Here is a 24819-nt window from a genome sequence, read left to right as displayed (position 1 = left end):
TTTATTCTGTCTGGCATTTTATTGAAGACTAAGCCATCACAAATCGTACCGACTATATAAATGCGCAAGTCAGAGAAAGAGAGAAGTTCCCACCCGCGCGCTCAAACGATAAATCCAGAGGCGGCTTCTATGTTTATACGTCATAAAACCGTCTCTGTTTATAAACGCCCATTCGGAAAGTTTGAAGCATTCAGTCTCGCTTTCCCTATCCGTGCGCGCGAGACATTTTAATCTGCCGACTATTTAAAACAGCCGCGATAAGATAAAAGTGACGGTCGTCCCAATAAACTAATTAAGTCTCGGCTGATCTTTTTTACGACGCGCAGTTTGCCGGATCCCCGCGACCCTAATTCACTTAAATCGTTCAATTGTTCGGCGACGTTATGATCTAAAAGTCGGACTGCGCTTACGGCAGTTACGCGCCGCGTCCTCCAGATGGAGAAGAAGTTTGGCAACCTGCTGAGCCTCAACTCGCTGTTTAAGCCTTCGTCGGGCGGCGAAAACAAACGGCCGCACGCGGATCCGCAGATCGGATTCAGGGTGGCGTTGAACGAGCGTCAGAAACAGTTGAAAGTGAGAGTGATCGGCGCGAGACAGTTGCCGACCGAATACGGATCTGTCAAAGCCAAGGGCTACTGCGTCAAGGTGCGGTTTTTACGCGGGCTATCAACATGTCGTTTAGTGGAGTAAAAAATCCTGCAAAAGTCGCTCCTTTTTTGAATAAAAAATTAATTGACTTAGAACCAGAGGAAATCTGACTGAAATCATTAGTTAGCTTACTGTACACCGTGTGCCAAATAAAATGATCCACTATACGATCTGGAAACTCAAAAAAAAAGTCGTACATAAGTTTCTTGATACAGGAAATCCTTGGTTAAAATAAAGGTCACATTCTTAAGAAATTCCTATTCGAATTTTGCATAGTTTAGGCAGAAATTGAGGTTATGTGTTTTGTTTTTTCATGTTTTGATTGTCGCATATAGAATTGTTTGACAGATGTGCCTCAGCTTATACAGAGTGTCCCAAATAGGTGGTGCCGTTTTGGCGAATTTAATTAACCAAATTTCAAGATTTTCAAATGGAACAACCTATATTTTTATTCAGATATCAATTCTAGGACAAAAAACAAGGTAAGTTTGTAATTTATCTTATATTTAAATTTAACTTACTTTTTGAGATATTCGAGGTTTAAGGTAAGACCCGTATAAATTCTTGTTGAATAAAACGTATTGCTAACAATACAGGGAGATTTTGAGAAAAATCGACTCTATGCTCTCTAACCGATTAAAAAAACTTCAGAATTCATATTTAAGGAAACACTTAAAACTTAATTATCTAGCTCGATTGAAAATACCTAATAACAAAATAAATAATTAAAGTTTATAGTTTAACCAAAAAACTATAACTTATTTAAAATACAAATAAAATATATACTAACAAAAAACTTCACAACAACAAAGTTTGTTAACAGCTTAATGTGTCAAAAAAAAGATTGTGATGTTATAGCCACCTACATGTTTAAAATTTTTGATATTTCTTTGTTGTTTTGATGCCAGCTGAAACGAGCATTTTAAGAGAAACATTTGTAACAAAACTTTATGGACCGGATTAACGAACACTTTTTAGTTAACTTTTTTTTATAGATTTATCAATGCAAATTTGTTACCTTGGTTAGATAGCCTATAAACTTTAATTATTTATTTTTATCATTTAGTATTTTCAATGACCCTAGATAATTAACTGGTAAATGTTTCTTTAAATATGAATTTTGAAGTGTTATTAAATCTGTATTGTTAGCAATAGGTTTTAGTCTGGAGCATGATATCTTTAAAAGAAGTAGTATCGTGTCTTTGTGCTTTAAAAAATACCTAATAGGCCAACAAGTGACCTATTTTGACCAAAAATGTCGATATATACAGGGTGTTCCATTTAAAATAACAAAGTAGATGTTGGAGAGACAAAGACACTTTTGTATGAAACTTTTTTTCGTATCGCCTATGGGTTTCCAGACCGTATAGTAGACCGTTGTATTTGGTACACGGTGTACATACTAAATGGGTACTTACGACTTAAAAAATACATTTACGCAGAGTCATCGAAGCAAGGAACGTATTATAATAAGCCGATGATTAGGAGAATCAAGAAAGTATATACGTAATTCTAATGAACTGATGAACATTTTTATTTCTGAAAATTTGAATAGGCAAAATATATATTCTTTTCAAAAACATTTAGAAATCTTCATCCAAAGATTCCGTTGCGCCTATGGTATCTTTGTTGCTACAGAATTTGCAGTTACAAAATGTTTGTGATTTTATGTTGCACAAGATCTTGTGTCGCAAAATATTGGTTTTCAGGCATTGTTCTCATTTGCCCATTCATATATATTTGGCTTACAAAATTTTATATGGTACGTGACTGAAATTCCAAATTTTCAGTTGATATATGCATTTAAAAGAATTAAAAAAAAAAACATTAGGGTATTGAACTAAAATATACCTACGTTTCATAATATGTTGTCTCCTTTTTTAATTCTGTTGGCAGTTCCATCGCAGGTCTGTTTGAATTTGTGGTCAACTGTATCCTGAAATATCGTTTTTGTTTCTCAGGTCCACTGCCTCACTGTCAGGTAAAAACGGCAAATTATACAGTTCTAAAATCTCGATGTTCTTGATTAATACATCAAAGGCTGTCTTCTTGCCAATTTGGAAAATGCACTTATGTCACATCCCGCGAGACAATATGTTGCCAAAATATTTTTTGAAACTTGTTTGAACTATGTTCTGAATTAATAAAAATAGTTTATATTTTAAATGTTGCATTCTTCAAACCATTACCCACCATAAAAAGTAATACGGATTTCTTGAGAAAATCTTAAAAAACTGGAACCCTTCAGGAGCCAGAAACATTATATTCAGTTGATTCACAACATCTTAGTCTCTCGGCGGCTTTCAATGACTGGGAGATATAATTATCAAAAATAACTGAAAATCTTCTGCCATTGTAATATTTTTTTTAATAATATTTGTCCTAAGTCGTTGAATGTCATAGAAGAAGTACATTTGAATTCCTGAATGAGTACCATACCATCAATAATAGAAGAATGCATATTTGGATGAAAATCCATTTTCTCAATATTTTGTTGCACGATTCAGCCATTGCGGATTTTCGCATCGAACCATCTTCATGAAGCAGTTCTGAAGGAACCAAAGATAGCTTATAGGATAATAGGTCATTTAAATCAATTTCTTGGAATTTTGCTGCACAGTTTATTCTACGAAACATAAATGTCATTATTTTGTCCCTCTTTATGGACCTTCACAAACTATCAACAGTACTTTCGAGGATGTTAGTTGTTTTTTCAACAGGTGTTTGTAAATAATCAGATAGATTTTTTTCAATTTCTTTTGTGGCTACTTTTCCCGTGAATATATTTATTAGTTGTTTGGGAACATCATCCGAATCGAATAGATTGCCCCAATTGGCTTCAACTGCATTCAACATTTGAATTACCTCTTCATTTCTACGAGCTGACTTTATTCCTTGAGGCCTATCTTCTGCATTTTCATTAAATGTCGCATCTGTGAATAGTACAAAAATTATTTCTGAATTACTAAAGAAAGACGCGTTTTGATCCATTACAGTGATGCTCTTGGATTTTGGGAAAAACATTATCGTCGGAATGTTTAAATAAACTATTCGCGTTCACTTAGACGGCCCGTAATGAGCAAAGTTGGGCGTCGACACTGAGTTACAATTCAAAGTAGTATAATATGCAACAAGTGTGGTAAACGGCATTTGAGTTTATTTGACACTAGCGGAGCGACAATAGTATATTCACTGACATGACCGTCAGAATTGAGTAACGTCAAAATTCTCCGAAAAAAATTACTAAACGTGTTGCATTCTATACTTTTTAATTTTTGCAAAACAACACGAATACATTCACTGATATGACTTTCAGAATTGACAAATATCAAGATTCAAGCAGTGCGGTAAAATTTAGTAGTAGAAAAAAATCGCATTTCAAAAACTATTATAGATAAGAGGCTGCGTTTTTTTTTTAAACTTTCTCATATAGTTTACCAGACTTCTTTCGCAGTATATACTATATAGTATGAAAATTTTCCACTTAAAAAAGTTTGACTACAAAAAATCAAATTTTCCTAATTTCGTTAGAGGATAAATTATAAAAAGTATTTTTTTTTATTTCTGTATTTTTGACAGTTTTTTCGATATTCCAAAACTGGGTACCACTAAAAAAACTGGTAATGGCCCATTTCGTATGTACAACGACCTCACTAATGTTTTGGGTGTGGTTTCACCTGGTTTTAGGAAAAAAAAAACTGAACATTTTTACCGCTTTAAGTCGGAGTCAAACAACTCGTGTACAGGATTATTTTTTATATTTGCGTAGTTTTTCGCGGCGACTTCCATTAACAGGAGTTAATGGAAGTCACCGAGAAAAACGTTTAATACAAAAGTTGTATAATATTATTACGCATCCAGTGTCACATTTTGTGTCGTTCTGCTTTAAATCGAAACATTCAGTTAAGAAAACAGGTTACTCAGAGTAAAAAAAGCTTAATGAAACCACAAGTCTCACTTGAAAAAAGAGAACCTTTGTTAGAAATGAAGACATGACACGAATATTTTGCTTTCTTTTGAAGGCAGCTCTAGTTCTATAAATAATAATTAAAAATAACATTAATTTCATATAAATATTTAGAAAATCTCGAGTGTTGCCGCAGAATTGGGAATGTCATATTACCAATTTATTCTACTTCAAGGCTTATCCGAAAGAAATAAAATTCAACGGTTACAAATGTCGAAGCATATAACAGAGCATCCCAATTTTTTGAAAAAAACTGTCTTTACCGATGAAGCAAGCTTCACGATGGTAGGTATGTTTAATCGGAAAAATAAGTAATATTGGGCAAGTAAAACCCCACATAGAATTCAACCAGTAAAAATACAAATAATCGAACCAATTTTTCTTTATGGGTATCTGAGGGGCAATCGATATTTAGATTTAATTTAATAATACTGAAAATTATTTGGAAGGTCTTCCAGTTTGCCAATACATTAACCACAATACCAATCCAGTTACCTAAATGACAGATAGGATCATCGGATAGGCAGGCATGGTACAATTCAGTCGCAGGCTAATAGACTGGATTTAAACCCTCTTGATATTTTCTTCTGGCTTCTTATTAGCCGCCAGATTTGTTTCTGCAGTCCATAGAAGTCACGTTCCATCCCTTTGGAGAAAATTTCCCAGTTTTGGCCTTTGGTTTGTCTAACTAGTGTTTATTATATTCTTCGTATACTTCTGCCGTTTTTGATGGCATATACCTTACTTAGGCTTCCTTTGTCTTTTTGCATTGCTTTTTAATGTTATTACAGAACCAGGGTATTTTGTTCGTTCCTTATTTTTCTGTTCGTGTTCCTAGCGATTCGATTGCTGCTTCTATTATGTTCTCTTATTGCTAATATCTTCATTTTCATCTATCGGGTTCTTATTGATTTTTTCTGTTAGTCGATTTTGATAAAGTTCTTTTATGGTGATGTTCTACATCAAGTCCACATTTATTTTTTGTATAAGTGTTCTTATTTTTTTTTCTTTCTCCTGTTAAATTTTATTTTGATTTTCCCAAGAAGTTAACTCTGATCACTTCCGATGTTTGCGGAGTTCAGTGTCCTTATTTCTTGTACATGTTTCGGCTGTATACACCTATTAGTTATAAAATAATCTATTGTTGATTGTTGTCGTCAAAAATTTGTGAAAGTGAATTTGTATTGCGGTTTGAGGTCAAAGAAGTTGTTATTGATTCTTAGGTCACATAAGTGCATTTAAATCTCCCAGGATAATTAATGTTTTATAAAGTGGGTGTGATTCTGGAATATTCTGAAGTTGATCCTAGAGGTTTTCGCGTTGCGGTTTATTGTTTGTACAGAAACCGATATTATATTCAGAAGTTGAAGTTCTGTTCTCATTTTAATGATAAGTATGCGGGACGATATATACTGACATTCTTCTATATAGTCTTTGTATTTCTTGTGTATCGCCAACGTCACTTCCGCTTTCGCTCGTTCGTCTTTACTCACTCCGCTATATATTACTATGTAATCGTCGCATACTTTTTATTTTTGTTTCTTGAAGGGCGCAGATATCGATGTTCAGTTCAGTTCTATCATAACCACTTGCTCTTTGTTATTGAATATTGTTATGTTCCAGGTAGAAGATCTCTCCTCCTCCCATTCGTTAATCTTTTTTTCGCATGGGTCCTCTTCTTAAAACCAGTCCTATTCCGAGTCAAATCTGTGGGTCTATGAGCTTTAGTCGGTTTTCCGGTGGCTAGACTGCTAACCCGTTCCACCAACCCTCCTCCTTTTTCAGAGCTTGGGACCGGCAAAATGACCGCTAAGGTACTCAGTTCAATTCAATTCACACAGCAGTCATTCAGGCGGAGTTTAGGAAATTTTATCGGTTTAAATGAAATCGAGTTTATTCAAATATCTCGGACACTTTTTCGAATTTCATCAATCAATCTCTAGTCCTTTAAGAGAACTAACCAAAACTAACTACAAAGATATATTACAAATTTAGATTACTACAGGTTCATTAATGCTGTTGTTTTAAAATGGTGCTAAAAAATATGTGTCCCTTAAAAAATAATCGAAACCTTTTTTATCATTATTTTAAACTTTGTAGAATTAAAATTTGTTTATAAGATCTTAAGATCACACACAAAATAACCATTATTTACAAAGTAAATGTATATTTTTTAAAGCATAAAAACTAGCCATGAATACGAATATGTTGTCATTTTCAATTTGAAAAAATCCGCTATAGTGCTTTGACATCCAAAAAGGAAAAATTCTTGTTCTTAATGCTAATCACACTTATCATACCCGGAACAGACAAAACAAGGACGTCTATCCCACAGTAGAACAAAAACACACGGACAACGATCATGTACGTATTTCTCTCCTAGGTTATATAATATGCTACCAGCATATATAAGAGAACAAACCATCTTTACGAAATTTAAAAGAGATGTCAAAATACGGATGTTTCAGGTGGGCAGATGACCTCATTAATTTAAAATATCAAAGGTAAATAAGATTTGAATTATATTTAATCAAGCATAGTTTTTTACCTAAATCCTAAATTATGTATATCCATATGCCTAATGAGTTAATGTTTTTATCCTCGGTTTATTTTTATTTTTATTTTTACTTACATGTATGAGTAGATATTATATTACTATAAATGTAACAAGTAGATTCTTTGCCTCATTGTTATTATTTCAATTATTATTGGTTTGATTTAATATTGTGAATATACTGAAATAAAACATGTATTCCACTTAAATCAATTTATAAATGTTAATATTATTTTTATTTCCAAAAAACGGTCCTTATTCGATACTATTTAAAAAAAAGCTTCAAGCTTCATGGAAATTAGTATAGTTAGGTTTTAGATAGCACCTGAATAAGAATTCGATGACACTTTATTTTTCAATTCCTCCCCCCTATCATAAGGTTTTAGTGGGCTTTCGGGAGATCTAACTTACTAACATACTTTAGCGAACATCACAATCCAGAATATTCTGTAATTCTTTATACTAGAGCACACTGTATTTTTAAATAATTTTTTCATTGAAATCGACATGTAAGATTTTCCTCTATTTATCTACTGCAGTTGAGTAACGATTTGCGGTACTTGAAGTGTGTTATTGCAAGGTAAAATTAATCAACAATCTTTGCAAAGAGAGATAAATTTAATCGCGCGAGTGAGTGTTATAAAGTTTTTATCGAAAATATCTCGCGAATACGCGAACTTTCTGTCACGTCAAAATTTAATCGTGACGCCGATGTCAGCTTAATCACACTAGGTGAATTAATTTTTTTAGCGATTCTAGTTTTGCTCCGCGTAAATCAGGTTCCAAAACCCTATCGGCTAGTTAAGGAAGGTGTTAAAGATTTATTTTAGTTCATCGTAATTTTTTCTTTCTGTTTATGGTTTTGTCAAAAATTCCACTATCCGGTTTTTTTGGATCACTCTGTGTCAGTCGGTATTAACTCATAGGATAATTATTATTTGCCTTGCCGATTCCTTACATTCTTATTATACCTTCTCATTTGTAATATAAAAATATCGATTTTGAAAAAAAAATTGCAATTGCCTTACATTAAAACCAACAAAACCGCCTCTTCTCTTACCGCTGCCGACGATTGAAAATTTGTTTACGTTCGAAATTGGGTTATAGTTTAATTTCCCCGACCCAACATGTGCCAGCTTGTTTATAGCAATCGTTTATTATCTAAACAACACTTGCAACAAATTTTATGGATGCTTTCGGGAACGCTGTGGAAGTCATTAGTCAAAAATCTTGGAACCGGCGAGAATTACGATTTGATCATTTGCATCTACTATTTATAAAGAGTGTCCCCAAATTAGTGCGCCAAACTAAAACAGCAGATTTAAGAACCTAGTTTTCTATACGAACATAGGTCAAGAAACGCCCCCTAACTCAGCCACAGGCCCTAAAGGGTCCTGGACATGGCTTTTTATTAATATTTCCTACACAGATAGAGAGAAAGTTTTGAAATTTTAGCGAATTAGTAATTTTGACATGCCGAACCTGTTTCTAAAATCGCAAATATCAATTTTCAGTCACGGATGTAACTTTTAATGGGTATCGAATATCCTTTTCGTAGATTGTCTTTTAGACTTTTTTTCACGTAAAATCGGATAATGTTATGAAAAAAAGGTATACTTGATTGATATCACTAGGATAAACCGTTTTCGAGGAAACTGCTTTCAAAAATAAACTGTTTGGTATGCCTATCTTAGTTCTTCATCAAAATTTGAAAAGTAGGGCTTGAAGCAAAATTAATAAGATTATTATTTTGTTACCAGTTTGACATTTATGGTGTTTTTTTGTCTCTGATGTTTCATTAATTTTGTTTCTTATGGAGGTTAGATCTGCTGTACGGTAGTACAAAAGACAATAACCACATCGGAGAATATTTTCTAACACACATAGACATTTTGCAGAACGTGGATCATTTAGTTGTTCTCAGAGGCCTATGAGAACTCATGGTTATGAGGGAGAATTAAAGAAAGTCCTCAAATAGCATTAAGATCCCTGACACATATCACCAATATCCCTAAAGGAAATATAAGTTTACTGATATGATGTTTCAATCTGTACGCATCGACGGTAATTTGCACTGAAAACAAAAAGTTTCGCCGTTTTATGACGTATTTAAATGAATTTATAAGCAGAATCACCCAAATGCAAAGACTACATCCTTGGGCAATGGTGGGAATCTTTTCTAGGCACCAGGTACCATTTCTTCCGGGGTAGTGGTAGGAAGTAGTAGGTGTACCTACTAAACACACCCTTTTCCCCACCCGACACCCCGGTATCACCTTGCGGCATTCCTCGTGGGTAATTTGTCTTCGAATCAAGACGTCTTTGCTTGCTAATTTCTCTGTCCTCCATGTCTTTTTGATTCATAATATTGATGATCATTTCAAATGTGACGTGCCTTCCGCTGCTGCTTTCCAGCGTGGTGCTCCCGAGGTTGTCCACCAACATCTTGTTCCCCAACTGTCTCTCCGCTGCAGCTTCCATCTTTTGCATTAGATGAGTGTATACTCCGTATCGTCCCTAACTGTTACTGAACCTTTCTGTTTAGGATCAGAAGCAACCCTAACCTGAGAGCATCTGGGTAACAAAGTCGTTCTGTGGTGACATTTAATCCATTTCGGCACTTCTGTCATACAGCCTTTGGTCCACTGTGCAGTTCTGGTATTCTCACTCCACTCCCCTTACACTCGTATTTCGGGAATAATGATAATCCGAGAGCAGATATTTTTTCAACACGATGAACCGGGTGTAAGAAACTGGTTAGATGAAAATTCTCCAGTAAATAAGTCGAGGTGGTCCAGTACATTGGACTATTCAGAGATACGTTTAGTTCTACTTATGACACTGAAGTAGATAGCTGAGAAGAGTTAACAAATCGAATTAACATTGCTGGAACTCAAATCAGGATCAATCGCTTCCAAATTTTTCTTGCTTATCAAAATACTTGAAAAAAATAATGTAAATTGGTTTATTTTTAATATTAGCCATTCAATACGGAATTATGAATTGAACTTAGTTGCGTTGTGTAAATGTTATTTTATTTTTTCTGAATTAATCAGCAATCAAATGAAAATTAACAAACCCAAGCTACCACAGCCGTGTGGTAATCAAACCACCAGCCTCATCAAGTTCAAAAACTAGTACTCAGGAATATTTGTTAGAAAATATTTATTTTGAATTCGATTATAAAAAAGCGCAACTTTTGTCCTAAATTCACATGCAACTAAAAAATAGTATGTATGCGATAATTTGGCTGAACAATCTGGGAATACCTACTGTTTTACGTCTTCTTCCATATCATTGCATGTTTAACCCATAGAGCATTTATGGGACGAAGTAAAATCAAAAGTCAGAACAGAAAATATTACTCCTACTTTAAGTCCTAGTGTTATAAATTTGATAAAGAATGCAATTAGTAACATTCCAATTGACAGCTTGAAAAATTCAGTACAGCACATTATTAAAATTGAGGACTCTTACATTTGTATACAAAATAACATAAATCCTGTCATAAGTAATCTCAATGGCGACTCTGATAGTGTAACAGAATTAGATTTAGATATTAAGAACAAAACTGTAATTATGTATAAATATTCTTAGCCATGAATTTATTGAATTTAGTTATGTCCTTGTTTTCTCTTGTAATTTAATAAGATTATACCCATCTAATTAAACAAAAAAATTATATTATTACTAAAACCTTTGAGAGTCGGTCCCTAATGTCCTTTAGTACTTACCGGACTCAAGTTTCATTGCTGTCGGAAGGTAACTGCCATAATTGCGGTCAAAAGTCAGCAAGATGAACATTGTGATGGACTATACTTTGTACTGCATGCACTGATGATGTTATTTGTAATTGTATTCCAGGTGACGGTGTTTCCCAACAAGGAAAAATATGAGACGAAAGTGGTCAAAGATTCTTGGCCGTCGATAAACGAAGATTTCAGCTTCGACGTCAACATCCCCGAGAAAAGGGCCTGCGATCCTCTCAAAGGCAAGTTCGTTTCGTTCACGATATACTCCGTGTTCGAAGATGCGGCCGATGACGACGCGCCTACGGAGAAGGCTAAACCGAGGAACGTGATGAAGAGGTTCTTTTCCTTCAACGACGAAAGCGACTTTATTCGTAAAAGCGGCAGATTCCACAGGCGTAGCCTGAGGAACTCCCTGATGAGGGATCGGAAGACGATCGGCGCGGTGACGTACAATTTGGAGTTGAAGAATTTCACGCAGGTCTTGCGTCAGGATTTGATCAGTACCGCAGATGTGTGGAGGAGTATCAAGGAGATAACGAGTGGGATCCCGTCGCAACCGGTAAATGCTTTAATTCGATCCGCCTTTTGCGAATGTCGTTCATTGGGTATTTACGAAATTTAACCAACGCGAGTGAATATGAAATTAGTTGCACTTGTATACCTCGTGTCAAAGTATATCGTTCTGGCGCTTAACGGCAATTGTCCAAATAATCTGTCGTTGACAGGGACGCACTTTTATTTGGATATAACAAAATCCCATTAGTACTAATACTAATAATATACGAATTATCCGTTCTACTTTCACAGTTGCCATTAAGATTAATTACAATGGGTTCTATGTTATTTTGTTCAAGAATCAAGACGCAATTACAAACAATACGTCCTTATTAACACAATATTTGTACTTATTTACAAAGATTATTTTATTACTTGATGTACTTGATGTAACAATTTCGTTAACACTTACCACCACATGTTTTTATGAATTCTCGACTTTGAAAGATTGCCTTCTTACATTAAATTATGAAATTGATTGTCTTACCTGAATCAAGATTAATTATAATTTTCCGAGCCTATCCTTGTAGTTTCCCGGAAATCAGCTGGTCAGAATGAATGTATAGGCAGTCTCACGAAAATGACACCTCATTTCGTTGAAGTGCCTGATAAGAAATTCTCCAAACAACTGGGAGCTAGATATACATATATAGAGTGAATACATCTATGGACAAGCTCGGAATTTTATAATTAATCTTTGAACAAGTAAGTCGATGAATTTTATAATATTCCTTGGCTTATCCTTGATGTAATTAATAATTACTATCTCGGCTTTAGCAGCGATGTCATCGAATTCCCTTATAGGTCTATTATAGGAGTCAAAAATGTGTTTGCAGAGGCTGTTCACCTGCTGCAGTCTTTATTTGTTCTACACTCACGTCTGCTTTGATGCCGCAAAGTATATCGAAGTATCTATTCCTGTTCTATACAACCTCTTTGTAGTCCAGCGACTTATTGTTTGCGCCGATGCTGTGTGAATGGGTTTTTTCGCTCTTAAATAGGTGTTGATAGCGGACGCTACACATACTTCCAGTTTTTCTGTAAAGTAAGGGAATAGTAATAAAGATTTATAGCTCCCTAAGTGTTTGAATTCTATTTGCTGCTATCAGAGAAATAAGAATGACAAATTTATGCGTTCACTGCTCTAGACTTAAGGTTTGTAAGGGGTATAATGTTCCGCAGCAACTTAAAATATTGGACACCCCTTTTACATACCTATTTATAATATTTTCATTGTTGTAAGACTAAACAGAAAATTTTGCGCAAATACGTATGAATTAATTACCGAAATGGAAATTAAATTATTCAATGTAAACAATTATAAATACATTTGTAAATTATTTACTGGTGGATCTTGATCTTTAATTTATTTTCTGAAACAGGAGGAATACTATTTTAGGGTACTCTCTATTGAGGATGCTATTAGCACCTCTACTGCGCCTTCAGAATACCTTCTGCATAACATCCGGACCATCAAGAAAATTTCTCTTAAAGGAGATTTAAGCAAACACTTTCCTGCTCGAAAGATCAAAGGAAGAAGTAATAATCTATGATATGGTGGGAACCAGAATTGAGGTGGCCAATAAAATACTAGAACTCCAAATGCCTCATCTTCTCTAACGGTTTTGTGATAAAAGAGGATGGAGAAAAAGCGTAGAAATAATATTCCGATCAACTCACGGTAAAAGCATCGGTAGACTCCGTGGGTCTGGAAACCAGGAAATAAATTTTGAGCACCTTTTATTTAACCTTTTCTCAAAAATTTCTATCTCAGGGTATCCAAATTTGTCTATAACCTCCAACTCCTTTACCATATTGTTTAAACATGACTTCCTCTGCGACTTATACAAGAATGGCAGTTTCATTATCTATTCTCAATAAGAGGCGAATATGAGTTTTTTTTCATTGGCAAAGGATTTCAGTGCGTAATGTGCGGCTTTTATTTCTATGCTGCTTTTTCTCCTGGCTATCCAATAACACGTGACCGCAAGATTTTTTGCAATAGGCGCCTCACCCAGTTTGTGAGGCATCAGAAAATATTTCACATTTCACGTTTCAACATTATTCTTTTGCCACCAATCTCTAATTCAGGCAACAACCATTTCGGAATACCTTTTTTTTACTGTAATTAATTCGCCCTATAATGAGTTGTATTCTATAGTTTAAAAAAACTTTTAAATGAGTAAAACCGTATTCTGTAGCCGGGCAAGAAGTTACAAATGTGCCTACTAACCTGGCAAACTCCTTAACTTAATGAATTAAACCGTCTTTGTACCATTATAGTTTTCGCTTTCGGAAAAGAGATACGCATGTTTATTGTATCATAATTAAAGCCTACAAATTTTATAAATTGTTTGAGTGTTAACACACTTTTGTCCCAATTTATGATGAATAATCTAATTCCTGAAATGATTTTAATGTAGTTTAGGTTTTTTTGACATTCTTCAACCTCTCCTATTATTAAGATATAATCAAAATAAAAAATTGTAATCATACCTAAAACTTTTGAATATTGGTTTAAGGATTTTCGTAAATATGAATACCGCTTTCTAATTGAATGTTAATAATTAAGGGGCTATTTTTGGGTTCATTTTAAAAAGAAAACATCCTATGAATATATGCCCTAAATGTATTAACTTTTGAGATACAAGTTGGGAAATTTTTCAAAATAAAATCAATTTTTTTAATATTTGTAATATCACTTTAGATATTTTAATGAAATTTGGCACACACGTATCAAGAGGCATTATTATGGTATTGTTTTAGAAACATTAAAACATTCCTATTAGGCTTGGGTATGTATTATTATTAATTAATAAAGCTATAAATAACGCTGATTATACGGGGAGAGGAAATATCTATCTAAAACAAAATATCTAGTTTTTGGTTACCAACTAGTGTTATTCATAAAAAAAAATTAGTGAACTGTTCTTTTTACTTTCACAGTTTTAATGAAATAAGATAACACCCTAACAACAACAAAAAAAAATAGGCGCTCTCTTTGGGGTATACCTCCAGAGTTTGTTATTAAATCACAGGAAGCTCTTATACGATCCTTCAGTTGTTCAACAGTGTTAACTGGGATGCGATAAACCAGACTTTTAAGATACCCTCATAAGAAAAAGTCCAAAATATTTAAATCTGGGGACTTAGGGGGCCATGGTTGAGGTCCGCCGCGACCTACCCATCGGTTATTAAATCTAAGATTTAAATGTTCCCTTACTGCAACACATACACTTACTGCCATCATACATCATTAACCACGATCTGTTCTGGCCATTTAGCCTTTCTGGCAGAAAAAACGGTCCAATTAAATAATTTCCAACAATTCCAGCCCAAAAATTTACTGAAAACTGTTCATGATGTGTGGATTCCACAATGCATGGGGGTTTTCATCGGCACAAAAGTGGTTATCGTGGAAATTTCTGATTGCATTTCTCGAAAAGTTAGCTTCATCTTTAAATGGTACTTCTTGGTCAAACAAGGAACAACCATTTACAAAAATTAACACGCAAGGGGAAATTTCTGCTAAGTAACACTTGGACTCGGTGTATATGATATGGGTACAATAGAAAATCGTTGCGAGACTCCTACATTCTTTTCAATTTTTCTAGTACTAAGTTCAGGATTTTCGCCAACAGAATTTAAAACTGCTTTTTCAATTTCCCAAAAATCGCAACCCTTAGTTAGTAGTCTTTGGTTAAAGTCTCCCAAAGAACCTGAATGCTCAGTTTCTGTTGAGGATAATGATCTGCTGGCTTCCTGTTCTTTTTTTTCTATCTTTCGCTGCCTGTTCTGTCTCACAGACCCGGCGTCATCTTTTTTGCTAAAAAAACGTATGAAATAGAACTAACTTTTAATAATGTTTTTGACAATAAAAAAAAACGTAATTTTAATTTATACTATTCCAAAGCACAGCGCAAAAAAAATTCAAAACAATTTTTTTTCCATCTGAACATGTTAAAATAACATAAAATTTTGTTGTTTATTGGCATTTGGCAACACTTGAACGTGTGGTATAACAGGGAACAAAAAGACTTAGACATACAAACTTACGATATTTCTGACAGTAACATTTTGTTTTTGAATCTTTTTTGCAACGAAAACAACGTTTTGTCGTTCCTGGTGGAACTTCGGGCTTATTTTTGTTTATTATTTCAGCAATTCCTATCTTCTCTCCCTGGCTAACAGTGGTACATTCATTTCCTGAAAACGTGGCATCAATTAGTCTTTAACTAATAACAGTCATAGTAACTGACCTGAGCGTTATGACTTACTTAATCATCACAGCATAGCATATTTGCTATTAATATACATTTTTTAAAATTTGTTTTGTTTGTTATAAATTAGTGATATACTGTGACATGAATGTTGTAATTACTTTTTGAGGGTTCGTCAAAAGTCAAAACGATACACATATTTAAGAAAAAGAAAGTTATTGGTTGAGATGTTAAAGTGCAAATATTTCGAACCAACTCGTAAATACGTCGAGTTTTGAATATTTTCGTTTTTCCAGGTCGATTCTTAACGCATAATTACATTATTCAAGTGCATGCCAATTTACTAAATTGTTTGGTGCGCTTTGCGACTTCATGGTCAAAACAGTTTGCGTTCATCGCAATTAGCTATTCAAATTTATTACGTCTCTTGCCATATCTGACGTGGAGTTTCCGAAGTGGTATTAATAATATATTCCTAGTAAGAAGACCACTGTAATTAAGAAAATGAATATGGGTTCAGATTCGCTTGTCCTTTACAAATTGCGCCTGCTAACAGCAGCACATTTGTAAAGGGTTCAGAAGAAACTTTTGCTTTTGAAACAGTTTTGGTTAGTTTAATAAGGAAACCATCGGTGTCCTAAATTTTGCAAGACCTTTGGTGTTTGTTACTTAAGTTTTTCTAAAAATTTTTTCTTCAAAACCTTATTTTTACTCTTAAGGTTTTATATAATCTTAAGAATTACTCCGTAAAATCTACAGCTACTATGAGACCTGGAACGAACCTGAAAGATGATGCTATTTTGCCAACTGCTTCTTCAAAAACTTTATCCAGATAAGCTAAGCCCACTTCTGTCAGTAACAATTGACATTTAATTTTATTATAATTGTTTTATTATATTTTATTAAAAAAGTAATAAAAAAAAGTATAAGCATTCCAAAATTACTTTAAAAACCTGCTTAAGAAAAAAAATAATTTTGCATTTTCAGCAGAATTCCTGAAACTTGAATGTTGATATATACCATCAAATGACCTGCAATTTTAGTGCAAACAGAAATTTCACTAAACATAATTTTAAATTTCAGGTTTTTGAAAAATTACATTTCAAACGAGGGTAGGAAGGGTAAAATATAAAATTAGTCCATAATTTTTTTTGTATCAACCAAAATGAAGTTGTGATAGTAAAGTTTGTTGTTGTAGTATTTATAAAATTTTTCATAAAAATGTCAAATTAAAAATCCATTGCTATTAGCTCGTCTTATTCCTATTCTATCTGCAGTGTACCCTGTCCTTTATTGACAGGCCACTGTTTTCAGACTTTTCGATACCTTCGATACCTTAGTAGAGCCCTATTCTCTCAAGATTGTACAGTACATCTTTCATAGTTGTGTGCAAATATAAATGTGCTTCTGAGTACCCTCTGCTGAGGTTATGATTATGATTGAAACATACTGGTATAGAAGAATTACCTGCTGCAGTGTCTAATTTGGGCCCGCCAGTGTACCCCATACTGACCCATAAGGCACAAGAATATTTTCTCCTACCCAGGCCAGTTATCCTCGTTCTTTATGTAGCGTCAATTCAGAGAGGGCATCTTAGTTGCGGTCTGTCACAGATTGCAGTGGCCGGTGTCCTTCTTTTCCCGGCTGCAAATTAAGGACCTCTCTTCGAGCTATAAGCCCTACCCTAAAGTTAAAGATCTCCAGTCCTAGGTGTAGGCAACGTGGGTAACGAGTTGTCTTACTACTATCGTGTACATCCAGAACGTGATTTGTGCCTCTAGAAGCTTTCCGTCCGAACCGGTTTGAATGTCAGTCCCTGCACAACAGGCTAATGAGTGGCGTTTTGCTTCCTATTGTTAGTGAAAAAAGTAGTTCCATTTATCAACAAGCGTTTCTGTTCGCAGTACTCGGTAGTTCGATCGAGAGCCCCTTGCTCTTGCCCTTGCATTGCCCTTGCTGGGCCATATGTTCCAGATACTTGCATTTGCACTTTGCGCTTGCACAGATCGTTAGTACAGGCCTGTTAGTGTGTAGTAGCCCTGTCTATTTAAGTCCAACAGAAGTTCGACAACCAGAAGCGACTAGAGAAAAGAGTAGCTTCTAGCTTTAGTGTAAAACTAAAATACAATGAAAATAATAAAATGTAGCGTAAAAAATAAATAAGGGATTAAAAGTTGGTCACCTATACCATTATAACATTCTCCATTTAAGTTTCATTGGGTTTTCTCAAGTTTTATAAAAATAGGTAATCGAAAGACAACCGTTACAATTATAAAACCACAAATATTAATTGAGATGGCATTTATTAGATCATAATCGACTAAGTAAATCCTTACTGAGTTTTATATCCTATAAAATTTAGTAATTGCACTGTAATTTCTTTTGTTTTTATAACTTGGGTCGTAAACTAGCAATAAATCAAGTTTAGCACTAATTATTTGAGAAATTCTGAAAAATTCATCATGTTTGCAAGTTGTAGACATTCCAAGCCACTCTGCTATTTGTCGAAGATTTAAATTCTCATCAAATTTCAATATATTTTTTAATTTTCATTTTTCATTAAAAATTTACAAAAGCAAGAATTTTTCATAAATATATGTCTACAAAAAATAGTCCCTAAATTGATTTGTATATTTTTCTTATCTCTCTTTTACATTGTGATTCTGATATTTATATTTATATATTTTCTATGCTTTTTTCTGTCTGTTTGTCTGTCTGAACTGCTTCACTAAGATAATGCACTGGATTTGCCTGACAAGTCGAACGCTAATTGTTGCTCTATTTCTGATAAAGTTTTTATGTTCGGTAAAGCTTCTGCAGGTTTAGAATTATTACACTTGAGAATGATCTTATGACAAGTGACAAATGACAAGTGATAATATGGAACTACATCGGGATTCATTTGAACTGTTTCATTCCTTTTTTGGCACGAAATTTCGCTGTACATCAACAAATACCTGCCCTGGATTATTTTTCGAAATATTTGCACAACAGCCGCGGACCATAATAAAGGGTGATTCAATAAGGGTTTAAACTGTAAAGTAATAAAAAAAACTCGGAAGAATATAAAAATATACAAACATTTTTATTTGCCATTTTAGATTAGTGTATTACAATTAGTTATGAAAGATGATGTCATTCAAATGACCCGACTCATGTGACATGACGTAATTCGTTTATTGAAATTTCCTATCACTTTTTGACACAATTCTATGCAGGCTATTCCGCGTCTAATCTCCTGTTTCAGCTCTGGAATATGTGTTTGGTTTATTTCTATACACTCAGCTTTTTAGATACCTTAAAAAAAACTAGGGGAATAGGATCACATGATCGCGGCGACCAATTGATATCGCCGTTACGTGAGATAATCCGACCAGGAAACTTGCCCCGCGGCAATTGCATCGTTTCACTGGATGTGTGACAAGTGGCTCCATCCTGTTGGAACCACAAATCTTCAATATCCATACCTTCCAACAGCTCCCAGAAAAAAATCAGATATCATGTTTCGATAGCGAACACCATTAACCGTAACAGCGTTCTCCGAAAAAAAAGGGCCAATTATTCCTCCGCACCAAAATGCGCAGCAAACAGTCACTTTTCGAGGATGCATTGCTTTTTGAACAATCTCTCTTGGATTTTCTAATCCCCAAATACGAGCATTGTGTTTGTTTACAAAGCTACCAATGTGAAAATGTGCCTCATCGCTAAAGATGATTTTCGTTGTTCTCGTATCCATTCTGCAAACACGTTCTGTTGATGATCTGGAGGTTTCAACTCCTGAGTTATTTGGACTTTATATGAGTGTAGATGCAAGTCTTTTGTTAAAATTCGCTGTGTGGTTGAATACGTAAGGCCCACTTACTGCGATCGATGACGAATCGATGTGTTTGGATCTTCGGCTACACTTTCGCGAACAATGGCAATATTTTGATCTGACCGACCTGCACGAGCACGTTGAGGGACTTTGAGGTTATTTACAGATCCAGTTTGCTCAAATTTTTGAACCACATTTTGCGCGCCGAATAATTCACGTAGAGCTCGAAATGCATTTTTTCTTGATCGACCATTTTCATAATAGGCTTGCACAATTTTTACACGTTGTTCAGTCGTATATTGCTCCATGACTAATTTTGTTTGTGTTTTGAGGTTAGAAATCTCATATGATAAAAAAACAAATACAGTGGCGTTTCAAAAATATTTCAGATTGTAATGTCGAAACTCTTATCGAATCACCCGTTACAATTAATACGAGCACTGACGTCACGAAGAGCTAACCTCGCACTAGGTGTGTTTTGTATCTCCGCCTGCTATATAAAAATATTACCTATTTTTCTCTACTTTTGATGCTGGTAGCAGGATATTTGAATCATTGATAAGGCCCTCAGATGTGGAGTTAAGTAGCACTTTCAATTTCAGAGAGAAGGCAGAAAGGGTTGCGTCGAACTGACGTTGCAATACGCCGTCAGCGAAGATGGTGCTAATGACGTCATCGAAATTACAGTTACTAAATTCCGGTGCAGTCTGCAGACAATGCAGGACCACGAAAAAATTGGAGGTGAGATTATTTCGTTCCGTACACATCGTACATAAAATTGGCACAACACGTACATCATACGTAATGTGACATGGGTACCTGTACAGGGTGAGTCAATGATAGAGTAAAGTTCATTATCTCATTGGTTTCAAGAGTCAGAAGAAAACTAACCAAAACTATAAAAATTATATAGATTGTTAAGATGCACCATTTTAAATTATTTTGAAGTATATAATGTGACTCAAAATGGCGTAATGCAGAAAACATAAATGGAACATCCTATTTTAAAATTTTGTTTTAAATATTTTAAAATTCTTCAACGTTTTTATCACCTAAATCTTATAATTTTTCCAATATTTTAATTTTTCTAAAAAAATACTGGTTTTCACACTTCTGAGAAATAATGATAGTGTCACTATTTCTTAAAGTAGAAAGTAAAAGGTATATGCAATGCAATGTTAAAGGATGTTTAAAAAAAATTATATCCATTTATTCATTTTGGATCATTTTAAATTAAAAAATTTCGATTTTCTTAAATGGCACGCCAAATATATTATTATTTTTCCGAAAGCTCTTACACAAACCTACAATCTCTGTATATATGTTTTGGTGAAAATAACGGGAAAATTTTTAATCAACAGAAAAAGTAAATATTAAATACCTCTTATTAAATGTTCAAAAATATGCGCTTCTACTTGAACACTAGTCTTTTTCGTATATTTTCTTGGAGGTTTCTTAGCATATCTTCTGGCATTGTAGCATAAACCCCATCTTTAACATGTCCTCACAAAAAGAAATTCAGTGTTGTTAAATCGCATAGATCCATTTCTCCACCTCCTTCTTGCTGAAACTACATTAATTGGATCTCAATGTTATCTTCTTCTTCTCAACTTCTTAAAGAAGTTGAGGTAAATCATTCTGCAAAAGATTGAGTGGTTTGCGAAAAAAAATTGGTCCTAATAATTAATTTGGTTTGGTTTTGCACTTTTCCTGCCCAGATTGGATTAACTGTTGCACAGTAATGCATGTTATGAAGATTCACTAGGCTGATTTAGATTATTGCGAAAACAAGCTTCATTGGAACACATTAATTTAGAGAAAAAAATTGGATCGGTCTGTATTGATTCATGTATATTGGTGCGAAAGTTTATCTTTTGTTCAAAATCACGGTCTAGAAGTTCTTGGTGTAGTTCGATATGAAAGGTATGATATTCGTGTTTTCTAGAGGTGCGATTAACTGTAGACGTATCACATAAATGGAACCGACATTTCTCAAACAGAAAACAAAACTTTCGAGTCTTATTCTTGTTAAATAATATACTGTTGCCATTGAACCAGACTTCAACTCTGAACTACAATCGTTCACCTCGAATGCTAAGTATTGAGGCATCATTTCATGAAATTTATGTGTATAAAAAATACAAGCGGTCCTAGGATCGACCCTTGGGTCTATGATCTACGACTCACTCTGCCGAAGGCACTCCATTAACCACCACACAATTCTCAAGAATTGGCTTAAATACGTGCACGCTATTATCAGCAAGAGCCCAATATTTTAACATAAACAGGATAAGAAGAAACACTTGTAAGGAATTTAATATTTTGTACGGTCACAGCTTGGAGTCTCCGGCTCATGGCCATGAAATAGTTATAAAGTTTTCTTCAAGTGTGACAATGCTTCTCATACTTCCTGAATACCTTGCCATAGCTTCTCGCTGTTTTGAGGGCACCATATTTCGATTGGGTTGATGTCAGGACTGTTACTTGGTCATGACTGGAGTCCAAAATTAGAGCCATTGTTTAACGATGTTTGCAGTGTGAATACGACAGTTGCCTTGTTGGTAAATATAATTATTTTTCAGATAAAGGTGTTCCACACTGGACACCATGACGTTCTGAAATATTTCGGTATAAGTTTGACCAACAAATCTTTCCTCAATCCGCCAGCCATTCCTCTCTATAAAATCCATCCTCATGCATTTACACTTAAATGGCCTGCAGCTCTGCACCTGTCGACAAATCGAGGGTTGAAGCGCTGGTTGTTTGGCCTGTATACTTTGATTCTACACTTTTTGAAATACTGAAAGATCTGCGAAAAATGACTCTATCCCTGGATTAAGAGCGAAAATAAGCCGTGCTTGCTTCTGTTGGGGAGCGAATGCGGTCTTATTTGCATTAGTCCGGTACTTAAGGTGCGATGCTTTAATTATTCAACACACTGTGGTTTTACTGCTCAGAAATTACGTTCTTTCGAAAGGGTCATCGTCGACTATCTGAAGGAACGTCTAATATTTTTGAACTGAACTAACTGCCTGCTGGATCCCTTTTTCCTTTAAAATGTTTCTTCTTGTTTCTACCTTTCATTAATGGAAAAAACTGTTGTTCTGGCCAACCATCTTTTAACTTCACAATTCTTGCTTTTAACTCTCTACTCCTATGTGGAGCCATTTTAGGCTTCCTTTTATTTTTTAACGTATTTGTGACCACGCTGACAATTTTATTTGACAGTGACAGTATTAGAAATATGAAACACCATACTAGCCTATAATACACTGTACGTTTTGGGTTTAAACCGCCCAACATTTTCTTTTACACTCAATACCAATTTCCTATGCTCAACATAAATTAATATCTGCTTAGTTTGCCATGTTATGTTAGTTACGTTTTTTACCAAATCAACCATTTAGCAATAAAAATTATTATGTCCAATTCTTTAAAAAATTACTGACCCTGAAAAGACGGCCGCCCATACTCAATTTAAACATTTGAAAAATATTTCACTAAAGTTAATAGTATTTTTTATAAATGTACACTACCGCACCGTCACACCTACCATCTCGACATGAGTGCACGACTGAGCAAATGTACTTGGTTTCATTGGTTATGATTTCCAATCATATTGCCATTAAAGGACCAACGATGCGTTAGCTTAGAAATTAGACTGTCTAGAATTGATTAAACACGCTCTAATTTGCAGGTCAGCTCTATATCAAAATAACGGCTTTCGAAAGCGAAGACGTCGTCCAGAAGAAGAAGAGCGACATGTTCGATCCAACGATAAGTCTGAAGCTGGAAGCCAACACGGCAACGCTGCGCGCTAGAGTTAACAGTTTTATGTTAAGTCACGTGAAAATCGTGATCAGACTGTTGGCGAAAAATATCTTAGGAAAGAAAACCTTGCTCGGTAGGATAGAGATCGACAAAAACAATCCGTTCTGGAAAGAGATCATCGGCAAGCCCGGAATGGCCGTTACGAAATTGGTCAATTTTGAATAGGACGCGGACATTTTATACTCGTGTGTGATATATTCGACTTAAGTGTTTTGATTGGTGGACAAAGGCTCACGACCCGAAACATTCGCGACCAGCGTTGAGCGGATATTTATAGCTTGTGAAAGGCGCTTTAACGGGTAAATGGCACCTAAAAAGACCAATTGGGAAATAATAATATAAAAAAAAGTCAAAACGCCCATATAAAAAATTACTCTTAAAATGCAAGTGGAAACTTGTCCTTGGTATTTTTCCAATGTAGCGTCAAAAACTTGTGATTTATTTAGGTCAAATATTTACTTATCAAATTGTTACGGTCACAAGTAAGTAAGCCAAGATCAAGTGGAAGCTTTGTGAAATCAGATAAGTAACAAAAAACTTTACTAATGGATTTTCTTGCGTATATAAAACTATTGTTATCAAAATAAACACTTTTAAGAGCGAATATTGTTTAATTGTGTTACTTCACTATTTTATAAGAAACCGGGTGTCAATGAAATTATGTTGTAGGAAATGGTCAATTCGGGATATTCAAACAAGTCCGAAACTCAACAATATATTGACACTACAAAACGCAACATGAAAAAAGATAAATCCAAAAGTACAAAAAGTAACCACGCGTCTCTTATTCTGACATAACCTTCTTCTTAACTAGACCCTAGTCTACATGCGTTCCTCAGACCATAGATGTAGGATATATTTTATTGGTTCGTTTTACGATTACCAACACGCCTCCTCAATAAAATAATTCCTTACAAGGTTATGATCCATAACAAATAACACTTATTTTAGCATTTCTATTCTAAACCTAAACCCAAACGTAACGTTTTAAATTTTACGTATGTTAATGGTTTTGTAAATAAATCTGCTAGTTGATTTTCACTCTTAACATATGTTACAGTTACAATACCTTCATCGATCTTTTCTTTGATAAAGTAAAACTTAACATCAATATGCTTTACTCGTTTGTTTTCAGGAATTTGTGCTATACAAATTGCTGATCGATTGTCTTCATATATTGTTGTTGGGCTATCAACATGAAAACCAAAATCATACATTATTTTTCTCAGCCAACATGCTTCAGTTACTGCTAGACTCAACGCTAAGTATTCTGACTCTGTTGATGATATGGCTACTGTTTGCTGCGATAGTACAATTAAACATCTTAAATATAAAACCTGTGGTAGATTTGCGATCAATCGTATCTCCACCCCAATCGGAATCAACATATCCTATTAACAAATTTTTCATCTGGCTTAAACATTAGTTTTAAATCTAGTGTGCCCTGAACATAACGCAAAACCCTTTTTAAAGCTTTG

At 34.5% G+C, this 24819-nt stretch overlaps 1 protein-coding gene across 1 annotated transcript; it reads left to right on the top strand.

Annotated features, from left to right (window-relative positions):
- Positions 1-205: 205 nt before the first annotated feature.
- On the top strand, positions 206-23938 carry LOC132696640 (uncharacterized). The gene is made up of 4 exons (XM_060661589.1): positions 206-645; positions 11034-11480; positions 20113-20251; positions 23208-23938. Exons 1-4 carry the CDS (start codon positions 436-438, stop codon positions 23504-23506), a joined length of 1095 nt encoding a protein of 364 aa, XP_060517572.1. The 5' UTR covers positions 206-435; the 3' UTR covers positions 23507-23938.
- The last annotated feature ends 881 nt before the right edge of the window (positions 23939-24819 follow it).

This window comes from Cylas formicarius, unplaced genomic scaffold, assembly GCF_029955315.1.
Source record: "Cylas formicarius isolate icCylForm1 unplaced genomic scaffold, icCylForm1.1 PGA_scaffold_1__22_contigs__length_36826433, whole genome shotgun sequence".
In the NCBI taxonomy this organism is placed as follows: Eukaryota; Metazoa; Arthropoda; class Insecta; order Coleoptera; family Brentidae; genus Cylas; species Cylas formicarius.
The sequence above is the reverse complement of the archived record's forward strand: the minus strand, read 5'-3'. Positions and strand labels throughout refer to the sequence as shown.